Source organism: Microcebus murinus, chromosome 1 (assembly GCF_040939455.1).
Source record: "Microcebus murinus isolate Inina chromosome 1, M.murinus_Inina_mat1.0, whole genome shotgun sequence".
Taxonomy (NCBI): domain Eukaryota; kingdom Metazoa; phylum Chordata; class Mammalia; order Primates; family Cheirogaleidae; genus Microcebus; species Microcebus murinus.
In genome coordinates, this window is record NC_134104.1 from 150237612 (window position 1) to 150252301 (window position 14690).

The following is a 14690-nucleotide window of genomic DNA, read 5'->3' on the forward strand; positions in this document are numbered from 1 at the left end:
TTCTAGTCCCTTGAGGGCCATGAGAGTTTTATGCTCACGTGCTTTTGGTGTATGGGGACCTACAAAACTGAGGGACCCGGCAAAGGAGAGCCAGGCCTTTGTGCCCTGCTCCTGGTCGGAAGGTCTGGCCGAGGGCTGGGTGGGCTAGACCTGCGGGTGCTCCTCTCAAAACCAAGCCAGCGTCTAGGGGCTGCTGGCAGGGCAGGGACCGCCCGGCTCTGGGACTGAGGGGCGACACTTACCAGAACTGCCATCTGCACGACCTCGGGCTGTTGAAGGAACTGCGGGTCCACGGCTGGCCATGCCTGAAGCAGCACACCGGCATCCCAGGCATAGTGGGCACAGAGCTTCCTTGGTACCAGTGCCAGGCCTGCAACACCAAGGGACAGAAGGGTCGGGTCACTCCAAGCACAGGGGAGGCGGCTGATGACAGCAGGACAAAAGCTTTTGCCCCAACGCAGCCTGGCTTGGAGCTGTCTGAGGAGGTGTTCACCACTTACTCTGCCCTGTTTTATAATCCCGGGTTTATAGGTGGCTTTTTTTTTTTTTGCAAATGGCACTCAGAGCTGATGGATATGCTGTTCTAAAGTGCGCATATGGAAAAACAAGGCTGCTGATTTTACTAGGTCATCTCTCTGCAGCTCTGCTGGGGAAGGAATGCCTGTGTGCTACCCTGAGAACGGATGCATCCTTTCCTCTCTTGCCCATGCACGCTTATGGTCGGAGACGGCCTCCCATCCAGTCCTACTCATAGGCGCTGGAGCCGGGATGCAGTGAACAGCAGGACACTCGTCACCCTTCACAGAGGGATCTTAACTTCCTTGCTACATTTTCCTCTCGGGAGGGGATCCCTCCCGAGGAAGGAGTTTCTTGGCTCATTGGAAGGAGTTTCCTTGGCTCAGGGTGGGCCAAACACGAGGAAGCAGTGAGGAGGAATAAACCCTCTCAAGTCCTGTTTCCCAGAGTGTTTCATGCTACAGCCCCCAAAGCAGAGGTGGCACTCACAGGGCCACCTGTGCAAGTGCAGCTGCCGTGGCTAGCGCTCCAGGACTTCAGCTACGGTGCTTCTTGGGGAAAGCTTTGATATAAAGGCCTCTGATGATTGCTTGAGCACAAGAGATGCCCCAAAGGTACAGGGAATGCACACACACAGCGGAAAAACAGATCCGTGGGCAGAGGTGGGCAAGAGAACGTGGCTGGCGTGCCCATGCCGGGGCAGTGCTTGGTGGGGCTGGCCCCTCAGGCCAATCTCTTGTTGTCCCTGAGACCAGGGCCATGCATTTGAGGCATGGGGCCTTGGCTCAGGGTATGGTCTGAAGCTGAGTCTGGGATGGGGGAATGAATTCCACCAACGCCAGCCCCAACAACACTGAGTCGTGAGTGACAACATTTTGTTTTATCTTCCTTGAGGACAAATGTAATGCGCATGCTCCTTGCAGAAAATTTGGAAAAGCCCAAAATATAAAGAAGAAAATCATGTTCATCCAGATAGCATTTTGAAACTTTTTATTTTAAAAGACAATAATTTAATATATTTAATGACTACCTGTACATCTACTTTTTTTTAACTTTTTTTTTTTTTTTTTGTAATCTGCTTCACCAGGATGTCTGTACATCTAAACCAACCCCATAAAACAAAACAGAACCACAACTACCACCACCAGGGTCATGCTGTTCACACAGTTTTGTATTCTTTTTTCCCCCATGTTTTAAAATGATATTTAATTTCAAAGAAAAAGATTACATACAATTATATATATATGACCTTAGTTTTATTAAAAATTTGTATGAACAGATAAAAGGTTAGAAAGAAATCCGAGCAGTAACAGTGATTATATCTGGGAGGTAAAAGTATAGGTGATTTTTCTTACTTTAAAAAAAAAACTAGGGCCGGGTGCGGTGGCTCACGCCTGTAATCCTAGCTCTCTGGGAGGCCACGGCGGGCAGATCGTTTGAGCTCAGGAGTTCGAGACCAGCCTGAGCAAGAGCAAGACCCCGTCTCTACTAAAAATAGGAAGAAATTAATTGGCCAACTAAAAATATATAGAAAAAATTAGCCGGGCATGATGGCATATGCTGGTAGTCCCAGTTACTTGGGGGGAGGCTGAGGCAGGAGGATTGCTGGAGCCCAGGAGTTTGAGGTTGCTGTGAGCTAGGCTGATGCCACGGCACTCACTCTAGCCTGGGCAACAAAGTGAGACTCTGTCTCAAAAAAATAAATCATTTAAAAAAATATATTGTCAAGTTTCCAAACCTAATTTATTGAAAATGTCTTCTCTTCCCTCTTGGTTTGTGATTTTTTTTTCCTTGAAAATACATTATTCTAGGCATTGTTTTGAAATGATTCACTTCAGAGATACTCAAAGTGCTTGTTTGCAACGAGGCAAAGAACTGAGGCCACAGTGGCTGTCAACATGTTGCTTCCTTCACTGGGACAATCTTTTTTTTTTTTTTTTTTTTTTTTTTGAGACAGTGTCTTACTCTGTTGCCTGGGCTAGAGTGCTGTGGCGTCAGCCTAGCTCACAACACCCTCAAACTCCTGGGCTCCAGCGATCCTCCTGCCTTAACCTTCCAAGTAGCTGGGACTACAGGCATGCCCCACCATGCCCGGCTAATATTTTCTATATATTTTTAGTGGGCCAATTAATTTCTTTCTATTTTTCAGTAGAGACGGGGTCTCGCTCTTGCTCAGGCTGGTCTTGAACTCCTGACCTTGAGCGATCCTCCCGCCTTGGCCTCCCAGAGTGCTAGGATTACAGGCGTGAGCCACTGTGCCTGGCCACTAGGACAATCTTGATATAAAAAAAATCATTCTATAGAACTTGGCACCCAATGGGTAAAAAAAAAAAAAAAAAAGGAATATTAATTATAATAAATAATTTTTAAAAAAAGTCAGCCTAACTCAACTGTGTGGTAGGGACACCGCTGGTGCACGTCCCAGCACAAGTTGTGGACTGGAACTGAGAGTTCCGAGGCCCACTCTGAGTAGCCCTGGTCCACTCTGCTGGTCTGTTCTGTCGACCTCTGTCCTGACTCTCGTGCCACTATGGCAGATTTCTCTGTGGTAGCTTTATATGCTTGACTCTCTGCACTCCTGTCGTGTTGCCAGTCAACCCGAGACAGTGAAGCCTCGTCAGCGGTTCGAGGCTCGTCTCGTCACTTCATCCAGGATGAAGTGGCAGGAAAGGCGGATGCTGGGTGCCCCGCTGGCTCCCACGGCCCAGGGTTTCTGCGCTTCCCACGAACCCAGTCCGCGCCTCACAGATGTGCCTTTTGGCAGAAGCTGAAAGGAGATTCCTGCTCATTCCTCAGAAGGAATCCTATTAAAACCCATATGTAAATAGGACGTGGAGGTCACAGAAGGGGGATAATCTTTTCTTCCTTTTAGTGGGCTGGCCCAGTCTGGCCGGTCCTGTGACCCAGCTGCCGTGGAAGGTTTCCAGAGCCTCCGTATGGCAGTTGCACAGGATGCCTGGGAGATGAAAGGACCCTGGTCACAAATGTGGGCAGAAGCTGTTACAGATTCCACTTTAAAAAAAATGAGGAAGCCCGGCCTTCCTGGAGCAATCAGGATGCTTATTTATAGCGGCCTGGGCCCTGCCCGGGTTTCCATATAGACAGGAGTGTGGCCATCCTGTTCAGCAGTGAGGAACAGACACTCAGGGCCCAGGTGTATACGTGGTGTTTTTGTCTCCCTGCTCATTTTAGGGAAGTAGCAAGTACCTGATATTTGCATGGGAAATACAATGGTTTCCTTACATGGCACGGCCAAGGTGACGGGTCGAGAGTTGGCCTTTGGGAAGCACGAGGAGACAGTGTGACCACAGGCTGGGAGGTGGCAAGGCCCTGGCACGCAAGGCCACTACGCAGGGCCGGCTGCGGCCCACGGCCCACCCCCTTCCTTCCTCCCCTCTGGGAGAGCTGTTGCGGCCACCTTCCTACAGAATGAGCCAAACAAGCCTTGTCTCCTGGCAAGGGCTGCAAGGCTGCTGTGGCACCCAGGGTGACTGCTGAGGTGGCCACAGCTTCTGTGGATGGCAGTCCTCTCCTGGTGGCCACCTTCAGGCCTGTCCCCATCCCCACCTCCCCACCCCCTGCCCTCATACGCCAGAAAGGAAGACTTGGGGACTCTGTGGCGTCCGATTCTCACTGTGCCTCGCCCAGCCTTGCCAGTTTCAAGGAAGGGAACAGGAACTGAGGCCACTTAGCCTTGGCCTCAGCCCAGAGCAACAGTCTCACTGACATTATTTTGAAATAACATCTACACGGCACACACATTTATGTATAAAATACCATCAGAGCATCCACAGGTATCTTATTCTCCCTTGTCATTATCACACACACTTTTCTATAATCTTTGTGTCCATAATTTTGTTGAATTTAATGAATATGGCATACAATTAAGATATAGAAAGCAGATCACTATAGCTATAATATTTCACAGCCACTTTTTATAAAAAAGCTACAAAGAAAGTGATCCCAAATTATTTTATGAAGGAAAATGGATCTGTGGACTGACACATGAAGATGAAGCTTCCCTGAGAATGCCCACGGGGGCAAAGGCTCACCTTGCCCTCGCTCTCACAATGCAGGTGCTGATGGAACACGTGGAGACCACGAGTCAGACACCAGAAGCAAATAGCAAGAAAGAAAAGCCACTGTAGGACTGTAAAAATGGCCAGTGAAACAGAAACGTTATGGAGATCTTATTACCCTATTAAAAAACAACTTGTATTTTGAACAAGAGACTAATCTCAAACGAGCACAAAAAACAGCAAAAGAAGGGATGCCCACCAGTGGGAGACTGCTTAATCATTTACACAACATTCACTGGGCAGGACCCCCTATGGCTGTTAAAAAAGAACGAGGTAGGTCTGTAAGTGTTGATACATAACTAGCTTAAAGGATAATAAGAGTGTGAAATGTTCATACCGGGTGTTAACATTTGTATAAAAAAGGGTCCTCATTTGACATTTATCTATCATATTCTTCTGTTGGATTAAATATAAAACTGGGGCTGGGCGCGGTGGCTCACTCCTGTAATCCTAGCACTCTGGGAGGCTGAGGCAGGAGAATCGTTTGAGCTCAGGAGTTTGAGACCAGCCTGAGCAAGAGCAAGACCCCATCTGTGCTAAAAAAAAATAGAAAGAAATTAGCTGGCCGGACGCGGTGGCGCGCGCCTGTAGTCCCAGCTACTCGGGAGGCTGAGATGGGAGGATCGCTTGAGCCCAGGAGTTCTGGGCTGTAGTGCGCTATGCCGATCGGGTGTCCGCACTAAGTTCGGCATCAATATGGTGACCTCCCGGGAGCGGGGGACCACCAGGTTGCCTAAGGAGGGGTGAACTGGCCCAGGTCGGAAACGGAGCAGGTCAAAACTCCCGTACTGATCAGTAGTGGGATCGCGCCTGTGAATAGCCACTGCACTCCAGCCTGGGCAACATAGCGAGACCCCGTCTCTAAAAAAAAAAAAAAAAAAAGAAAAAAAAGAAAAAAAAGAAATAAAAAAAAAAAGAAAGAAATTAGCTGGACAACTAAAAAATATATATATATATATATAAAATTCGGCTGGCGCGGTGGCTCATGTCTGTAATCCTAGCACTCTGGGAGGCCGAGGCAGGCGGATTGCTCGAGGTCAGGAGTTCGAAACCAGCCTGAGCGAGACCCCATCTCTATTATAAATAGAAATAATTAATTGGCCAACTAATATATATAGAAAAAAATCAGCCGAGCATGGTGGCGCATGCCTATAGTCCTAGCTACTAGGGAGGCTGAGGCAGTAGGATTGCTTGAGCCCAGGAGTTTGAGGTTGCAGTGAGCTAGGCTGATGCCATGGCACTTACTCTAGCCTGAGCAACAAAGTGAGACTCTGTCTCAAAAAAAAAAAAAAAAAAAAAAAAAAATATATATATATATATATATATTTGTATAAAACTGGTAGCAGAGTTTCTCTGGGAGACCAGCTGAGCAACAGAGCTTAGGGCACAACCTTTTGTAATAGCTGCATGTTTTACAGAATACATATAGATAGACTTTTCAATTAAAAAGTTAGGTTTTGCTTTGCTTTGAGAAGCCCAGAGGCGGGGCATGGTGGCTCACGTCTGTAATCCTAGCACTCTGGGAGGCTGAGGAGGGAGGATCGTTTGAGCTCAGGAGTTCCAGACCAGCATGAGCAACAGCTAGACCCTGCCTCTACCAAAACTACAAAGAAATTAACTGGACAACTAAAATATATATTTATAAATAGAAAAAATTAGCCGGGCATGGTGGCGCATGCCTGTAGTCCCAGCTACTCGGGAGGCTGAGGCAGGAGGACTGCTTGAGCTCAGGAGTTTGAGGTTGCTGTGAGCTAGGCTGACGCCACGGCACTCACTCTAGCCTGGGCAACAAAGCGAGACTCTGTCTCAAAAAAAAAAAAAAAGAAGCCCAAAAAAGCCCAGAGAGGCACATGGAAGCTGGATTTATTTTTTGTAGTCGGCTCTAGGCACTTTTCTTCAGAAGCTGGGCATGTACAGAAGCAAGGTGACGCTGGGGAGCAGCAGTGCCTCTGGGGCCCTGCGGACAGGCCCAGCCCCGGCTCTGAGTGCTCCTGCGGGCAGCGCAAGCCGCTCACCCCCGCAGCAGGAGGCACGCGGCCTCGGGTGCTAGCGGGATGACAAATGGGTCCATCTGGTTAGTTGTGTGTGTGTGTGTGTGTGTGTGTGTGTGTGTGTGTAGCTGCATGTCATCACCACCACAGTCAAGATACAGAACTGCTCCGTCACCACAAGGCTCCCTACTGCCACCGTTTTACAGCCACCACCCGCATCCTCTACCTCCTGGCAACCACGGATGTGTTCTCCATCTCCGCAATTTTGTTATTTCAAGGCTGTGGTATAATTGGGATCATATAGTAGATAACCTTTTGGGATTGGCTTTTTTCAATTGGTATATTCCCTAAGATCCATCCAAGCTGTTGCCTGTCAGAAAGGTTATTTTTGGCGATGATAAAATCGCATCTCCAACACGAGCACTGCCAAGGAAAATCCCTGTTTGGCGATTTTCTGCTCTTTTACTGTCCACCAACAAAGGAGCCCTTGAGCCTTTTGTCTGAAAATAGCATCAGTGGCTCCTGATACTAGAAACTTCCCTAAGCAAGCAGCTAACACCCTCATCTGGCTAGGACAATATTCTATCATGGTAAACAAAAGATAAGTTTCTGAAAGCAGATGTGGTGTCTTTAGCTTCTCAGCTCTGACGCATCAGGAAGGAAAACAAAAATTTCCTCATCCTGTTAAAATTTGCAAACTGCCAAGACGCTGGCTCTGTTTCTTACCAAAGGTCTCCATTTACTCTTTAGGTGATTGGCAGAGGGCTAGTGGGTGCCAAGTACTTTGGGATTCTCTAAAATGTTTCCTTTCTATCCAAGGCAATAACGGCCAGTGTGCCAACAGGACTTCAAATGTCCCCTAGAGAACACGTCTTAATTCTGCTGCTCTTCGAAGAGAATCTCTCCTACAAACATTGGCTTCTCCAAGGAAACCCTGGGAAATTACAATTTCTGAACGTACGACCCTTGATTTACGATATTCTCTTTATAGTCATTCTTCTTCTTTTTTTTTTGAGACAGAGTTTCACTTTGGTGCCCAGGCTAGAGTGAGTGCCGTAGCATCAGCCTAGCTCACAGCAACATCAAACTCCTGGGCTCAAGCAATCCTGCTGCCTCAGCCTCCCAAGTAGCTGGGACTACAGGCATGCACTACCATGCCCAGCTGACTTTTTCTACATATATTAGTTGGCCAATGAATCTCTCTCTATTTATAGTAGAGATGGGGTCTCGCTCAGGCTGGTTTTGAACTCCTGACCTTGAGCAATCCTCCCGCCTCGGCCTCCCAGAGTGCTAGGATTACAGGCTATGGTAGATTGTTGATGGGAATGAAATGCTAGACACATTAAGTCATGGTGCATGTGGACAATTAATGTAGTCATTAAAAATGTTTACCAGTAAAAAACAAAAACAAAATCTAAAACATTAACATCTTATTTTTAAACTTGAAATACTCAGAGTTTAGTTTTTTGCTAACCCTGAAAAACCAACCTAAGCTCCATGTAAAGCAAAGATGGTCAAACTGTTGCTCTGTGTTCTGATTGAATGTCTAAGTCTCCCACACAGGACCCCTGACACTGCAGCCACGGCCCCAGGGGCCTGAGATCCTCTAAGACTTATCTACCTGTGCTGGGTCCAGGTGTTTGTGGCCCCTGTAGCCTGTCCTCACAGCCACAAAGGTCAGGATTCAAAGACACAGGACGGACCCAGGTTGGGTTACTCTTATGTATACTATCTGGAATCATGATAGATGCTCTTGTTTCTGCCCAAGCATATTCACAGATGACCCAGAGAATTTCTGGAACTTGATTTAGGGATGTGCATCTAAAGCCTTAACATTTTGTATCTTGGCCAGGTACGGTGGCCATGCCTATAATCCTAGCACTCTGGGTGGCTGAGGTGGAAGGATCTTTTGAGCTCAGGAATTTGAGAACAGCCTGAATAAGAGTAAGACCCTATCTCTACTAAAAAAATAGAAAATAATAGACAGACATGGTGGTGCACACCTGTAGTCCCAGCTACTTGGGAGGCTGAGCCAGGAGGATTGCTTGAGCCCAGGAGTTTGAGGTTGCAGTGAGCTATGATGACGCCACTGCACTCTAGCCCAGGCAACAGAGTGAGACCCTGTCTCAAAAACAAACAAACAAAAAGCCCCACAAAAACATAAAAAAAATACATTTTTACTCTATCAGGATACCTGATAGCATATCAAGTAGGGCTGGATCTTTTGGGAACTATACCACATCTGTTTCTTGCTAAAGTAACCTGGACCGGCCGGGCACGGTGGCTCACGTCTGTAATTCTAGCACTCTGGGAGGCCAAGGCAGGCAGATTGCTCAAGGTCAGGAGTTCAAAACCAGCCTGAGCAAGAGGGAGACCCCATCTCTATTATAAATAGAAAGAAATTAATTGACCAAGTAATATATATAGAAAAAATTAGCCGGGCATGGTGGCACATGCCTGTAGTCCCAGCTACTCGGGAGGCTGAGGCAGCAGGATTGCTTGAGCCCAGGAGTTTGAGGTTGCTGTGAGCTAGGTTGACGCCATGGCACTCACTCTAGCCTGGACAACAAAGGGAGACTCTGTCTCAAAGAAAAAAAAAAAAAAAAGTAACCTGGACCTTGATTCAAGCTTGCAAGCAGCAAAGAATGAAGCCATAGTAAACTTCATAGACAGACTACCCACATCTTTAAACAGTGTTCAGGATTAGTTCATCATGTGGATATTTCTAAAGCCCTTTCCACTTTTTTGCTTGATATTGAAAGCCAGAAACTGTAGATATGGTACATGAACAAAAAACTGGCTGACAAATCATCCCATTACATGAACTTCAGCATTTGGCTGAATATTTAAAAGTGGCTTTAAATACCAAAAAGGATAAAATCCAAACTAAGCTCATGCTTTCATTACAATGAAAGCAATTTAAACAGGTCCTCTTTTCCTCAAGGGATGAAAAACACTTTCCTTTTTCACAGAGACACTTGCTAATACTGTAAAAAAGGGGCCACTAGAAAAAGAAGACTCATCTTAGCTAAGGAAAAGGAACTAATGGTCCTCCTCCTGAGGAAGTATCTTTTAAAGTAGAAGGACATAAACAAAGCTTTGAGGCAGACACAGGCACTATTCTGTAAGCTATAAATCCTACCACAATTTCTACCCATCTCCTGTAGTTATAAAATTACTCGGGTGGTAGGAATTTCAAACAAGCCACAAATTCTTCTTGTCACTCAATTGTACTGTGTGATTCTTGGTCTTCTCATTAGTCAATATGTTTCTTCTCTGTGACATCACATCAGTAAATTTTATTAGGAAAGATTTTTTTAGAAGAGATCTTTCATGGAAATGAACTGCTAAATCAAGTGTATGTCAGATGAATTATTTCAATTTTTTTTTTTTGAGATAGTCTCACTCTCTTGCCCAGGCTAGAGTGCTGTGGCGTCAGCCTAGCTCACAGCAACCTCAAACTCCTGGGTTCAAGCAATCCTGCTGCCTCAGCCTCCCGAGTAGCTGGGACTACAGGCATGCACCACCATGCCTGGCTAATTTTTTTTTCTATATATTTTTAGTTGGCTAATTAATTTCTTTCTGTTTTAGTAGAGATGGGGTCTCACTTTTGCTCAGGCTGGTTTCAAACTCCTGACCTTGAGCCATCTACCCGCCTCAGCCTCCCAGAGTGCTCAGATGAATTATTTCTATATATATATATATTTTGAGACAGAGTCTCATTCTGCTGCCTAGCTAGAGTGCCGTGGCATCAGCCTCGCTCATAGCAACCTCAAACTCCTGGGCTTAAAGCGATCCTTCTGCCTCAGCCTCCTGAGTAGCTGGGACTACAGGCATGTGCCACCATGCCCTGCTAATTTTTTCTATTTTTAGTAGAGATGGGGTCTTGCTGTTGCTCAGGCTGGTCTCGAAATCCTGAGCTCAAGCAATCCTCCTGCCTCAGCATCCCTGAGTGCTAGGATTACAGGTATGAGCTACTGCGCCCGGTCTGGATGAACTATTTCCAGAAATTTCTGAAGACTTTCCTATGCGTGATCCTTTAGTAGCACAATTACATGGCACTTTGCCTCTCCCTGTATGCTTGGCCTAATTCTAATCTGATGATTATGTGAAGTCTCTGGTTCTTTCTGGGCCAAGACTTCTGATGTGGAGAGAATTCTAGAGGCTGAGCCTCAGTCAGGCAGGCAGATCCTCCTGGGTGCCTCGCTCAGGAATGACTGATTGATGGAGCGCACTGAATCAGTACAAGTGATCAAATTTTACAGCTGTAATTGAATTTCAGGTCTCCTTTCTCCATCTGTAAAGTGGTCCTAAACATGAGTTTCCACCTTAAAAAGATCATGTAGGGTTATAATACGGGATGCTGAGAGGCTGGGTCATGCAAAAGAATTGATGGCGGTGACATCAATATTCACATTAGTCTGGGCACTTTATTTCAAAGCAGGGAGGTATGTTTTCCTTTGGTATGGGTGAGTATGTGGATGACGTGCTACCATTCAGAGTGTAAGAAAGGGCCCTGAGTATAGATGCCAAATGTTGGACCCCACGGCTAAGGACATCTGAGTCCTCAATAGTGTTCAAAAAGAGGCTTGGGCACATGCTGGTTAGTAGTAACTAGTCAAATGAGGACTCCACCACGTACCTGCCCAGAGCTCTGAGGTTATGTGAGGGGCCATCGGAGCAGCCATCACCATCAGGGCACACAGAGTGTCCTCAAACTCGGGGCTGTGGAGGACCACTCTCTGAGAGGCTTGCTGAGGAAGAGAAAAGAACGACGTAAGAAGTGAGCACAGGTAAGAAAGGCCATTAATGTAGCTAAAGTCTAGAGACCAAGCTAGTAGGAAGAAACCCTCTTTATCATCCATATTTGCTTGGGACAAAGAACTTCCCCCATTTAATCACAGCATTAAACAAGCTACTGCTGTTTTACGGCAATAACAAATTATTATTCTGAGTATTAACCTTGCCCTCAGTCATTTAGATCTCACAACTACTCTTGAGGGTGATATTCTTTTTTTGTTGAGACACAGTCTTGCTCTGTTGCCCCAGGTAGAGTGCTATGGCATCATCAGCTCAGTGCAACCTTGAGCCCACCTCCTGGGCTCAAGCCATCCTCTTGCCTCAGCCTCCTGAGTATCTGGGACTACAGGCATGCGCCACCACACCTGGCTAATTTTTCTATTTTTTGTAGAGACACGGTCTTGCTCTTGCTCAGACTGATCTTGAACTCCTGACCCCAAGTGATCCTTCTGCCTCAGCCTCCCAGAGTGCTAGGATTACAGGCATGAGCCACTGCTGCCAGCCGAGGGTGATATTCTTACCTCATTTGACAGATGAAAACCTAAGTATCAGAGAGGGAAGGTAATCTGTTCCCTGGTATAGGATGATCAAACTCTTAACCACAGGTTTCCTTGTGCTGCAAGTTCAGTGAGAAACGGTGAGGCCTGCTCAAAGGTTTTAGATTGTGGAACCCACAGGGGAGAGGTCCCCCCTCAGGAATCTCAGGGACCCCTGTTCTCTTAATCATCTTTGCCAGCAAATATTCGGTTTCTTCCTGAGGCGTGGCTCATCAGTTCACCCTGTCATACCCATTCAATAGACAGAGTCCCTGCTACGTGGCAGGCTGTGAGGATAAGAGGACCAGAGGGCATAGTCTCTGCCCTCAAGGAGCTTCCAGTGGAGTGGGTGGTGGTCAGCACAGCTGGTGTGAGTGGGGGTGTGTAGTCAGAGCACGGCCAGGAAGGCAGACAGGCTATCCTGAGGTGGCCGAAGGAAGCATATTGCTAGAAGAATTTTGTGGAGGTTGGCAGTTCTCATGGTGCCCTGAGGAAATCATGATAAAAACTGGCCTAATGAGATGGTGGCATTCAATATATATTCATACCACCCTGAGACAAAAACAATTTTGGTTTAATTTTATGATATATCTGTTAACTTTAAAAGTAGGAGCTCACATGAGGTATTCTGCTGGGTATGGAGAGGCAAAAAATATTATACACAGTCTTTTATTAAAATGGGCATATACATGATCTTTAAAAAATTGCCTGTGATTTGAAATATAACTTCATGGGTAAAGGAACAGAGAAATACTATTATAGCAAACAGGGAAATATAAAACCACTCTTAGTTGTACCATCTATAAAAAACACTGTTACTTTATCTTGTTCTCCAAAAATGCAAAAATATGTGTATATACACACTTATTATATACATAACATTTTCACAATTGGGATTCTTACCATATGGTCACTTTTCTATCACGTATTTTTACTTAACATTGTACCATAAACAGTTTCTGATATTAAGTGTTCTTGGAGGACACCATGCTAACTGTGGTGGCACATTTCCTTCTTACTGATATGACATGAGTCATTTCACCCTTCCCCCATCAGAGGACATTTGGGGTTCCAACTCTCTGCCATCTAATGAACCATCTAACGAACACGCCTAGGTCAAAGGATGTTACGTGATCACAGGCTACCAACCTCACAGCTGGAGTGCTTCCCGGCGCGGGTACATCACCCAAGCCCATCACTGGTCTGTGAAAACCTATCTGACCATCTTTGCAATAGCGTGGAAAATAGTGACATTGGAAAGCCTCTGCAAATTTGACAGGTTAAAAAAATAGCACCATGTTTTTAATTTGTGCTTCATGATAATTAGTGAGGCACACTTTCTTTTGCCAGAAGTTTACTGGCTATTTCTATGTCATCTTCTATGAATTGTTATCTTTTCACATCCTTTGACCATTTTTTGGTTAGGTATTTTCATATTATAATAATATATAAGAGTATTTTATACATTAAGGTTATTAGCTTTCTTTCTGACATATTTGTTATAAATGTTTTTCCCAGTTTTTAATCTTTTAATATGGCATATTTTAGTGTATTGGAAATGTCAAGTTTTATGTAATTAAATCTGTAAATTCTTCCAATGTTTTAAAAGCTTGGAGAGGACTTCGTTTTAAAAGCATTTGTTAATAGATTCAGTGAATTCTTTTGTTGTCCAACAGCTAACAACATTTGTTGATAAATTGCCCAGGGAAGAAAAGTGGTAGTCACATGTAGCAAGACGAGTCCCTGTTGAAAAGGCTGATTTCTGTTTTCATTGAGAACAATTCTGATCCATCCAGGTTAAATAAATATAAAATGTCAGGATATAGAGGAGGTATCACAAATTCGGTCAGGAAATCAGGCGGTGGGGATGTGAGGAACCAGAAGAGAGGGAGGGCTGGGTCTGGTCCTGGATTTGTCCCTAATCAACCAGATATGTCATTTAATTCCCCTGAGCCTTCATGTCCTCATATGCAAAATACTGGCGGAGAAAGGGGTTTGGGCCAGAGAATCTTTAAGAACATTCCAGCACTAAAATTAGGTTGTGACTATGGAGAAAATGCTTCTTTAAGCACATCGAGGTGACACTGTGGTAGCCTCTGTCCCTAACCTGGGGCAATGCAGGACCCTCACCACACCCCTCCCTCCCTCCCTCCTCTGCCACCCACAAGTGAGTGTGGACAGGCCACTTACCAAGAGAGCACTGCTGAGTCCCATGAGTTGAGAAATTGCAGAATTCAGTGAGAAGTCCTCTGTGAAGTGGGCAGTCACCTGTTGGTAAAAGTTGAATCATTCGCTTTCCTCAAAATTCTTTTAAGCTTTTCACAAAAACAACAACAAAAGCCTAAAACTGAATTATCAAAGCAAAAAAGTAAAATTAAATGAATGCAATCAAAGGTATTTATCAATGTATTCACTGTCTCAGACAATCACTAAGTTTCATCACCACAAACACTTTTAAATTCAAAGCCAGTGCTGTGGCCACTATTCAAGACTGCTCCTCTCCCACCCTGTCCAAGACAGTGCTGGTGTCCATAGCAGGTGCTTTAAAAAGTGACACTGGTTACCTGAACAGGAGGCAGGACCCACTGATGAATAAACATCAGAGTAATTGTAAACAGGAGATGGGCAAGGGATGTCACTTCTCCCTGGTCATGTGACTTTACTTCACAATGATGGTTATTAGTATATGGAATAAAGTTAGTTTTACATTTTGAAATGTAGAGTCAACATAAGAACACTAATACAATTTATTAGCTTTTTTTTTTTTT

At 45.4% G+C, this 14690-nt stretch overlaps 1 protein-coding gene across 1 annotated transcript in view; it reads right to left on the reverse strand.

Annotated features, from left to right (window-relative positions):
* Positions 1-14690, reverse strand: part of LARS2 (leucyl-tRNA synthetase 2, mitochondrial) — a 157199-nt gene that overhangs the window by 12668 nt on the left and 129841 nt on the right. Inside the window, exons 18-20 of the mRNA XM_012770326.3 lie at positions 14113-14190; positions 11229-11340; positions 243-370 (exon numbers count right to left, since the gene is read on the reverse strand). Of these exons, the coding sequence (XP_012625780.3) occupies positions 243-370; positions 11229-11340; positions 14113-14190 (318 nt within the window). The remainder of the gene's footprint in view (positions 1-242; positions 371-11228; positions 11341-14112; positions 14191-14690) is intronic.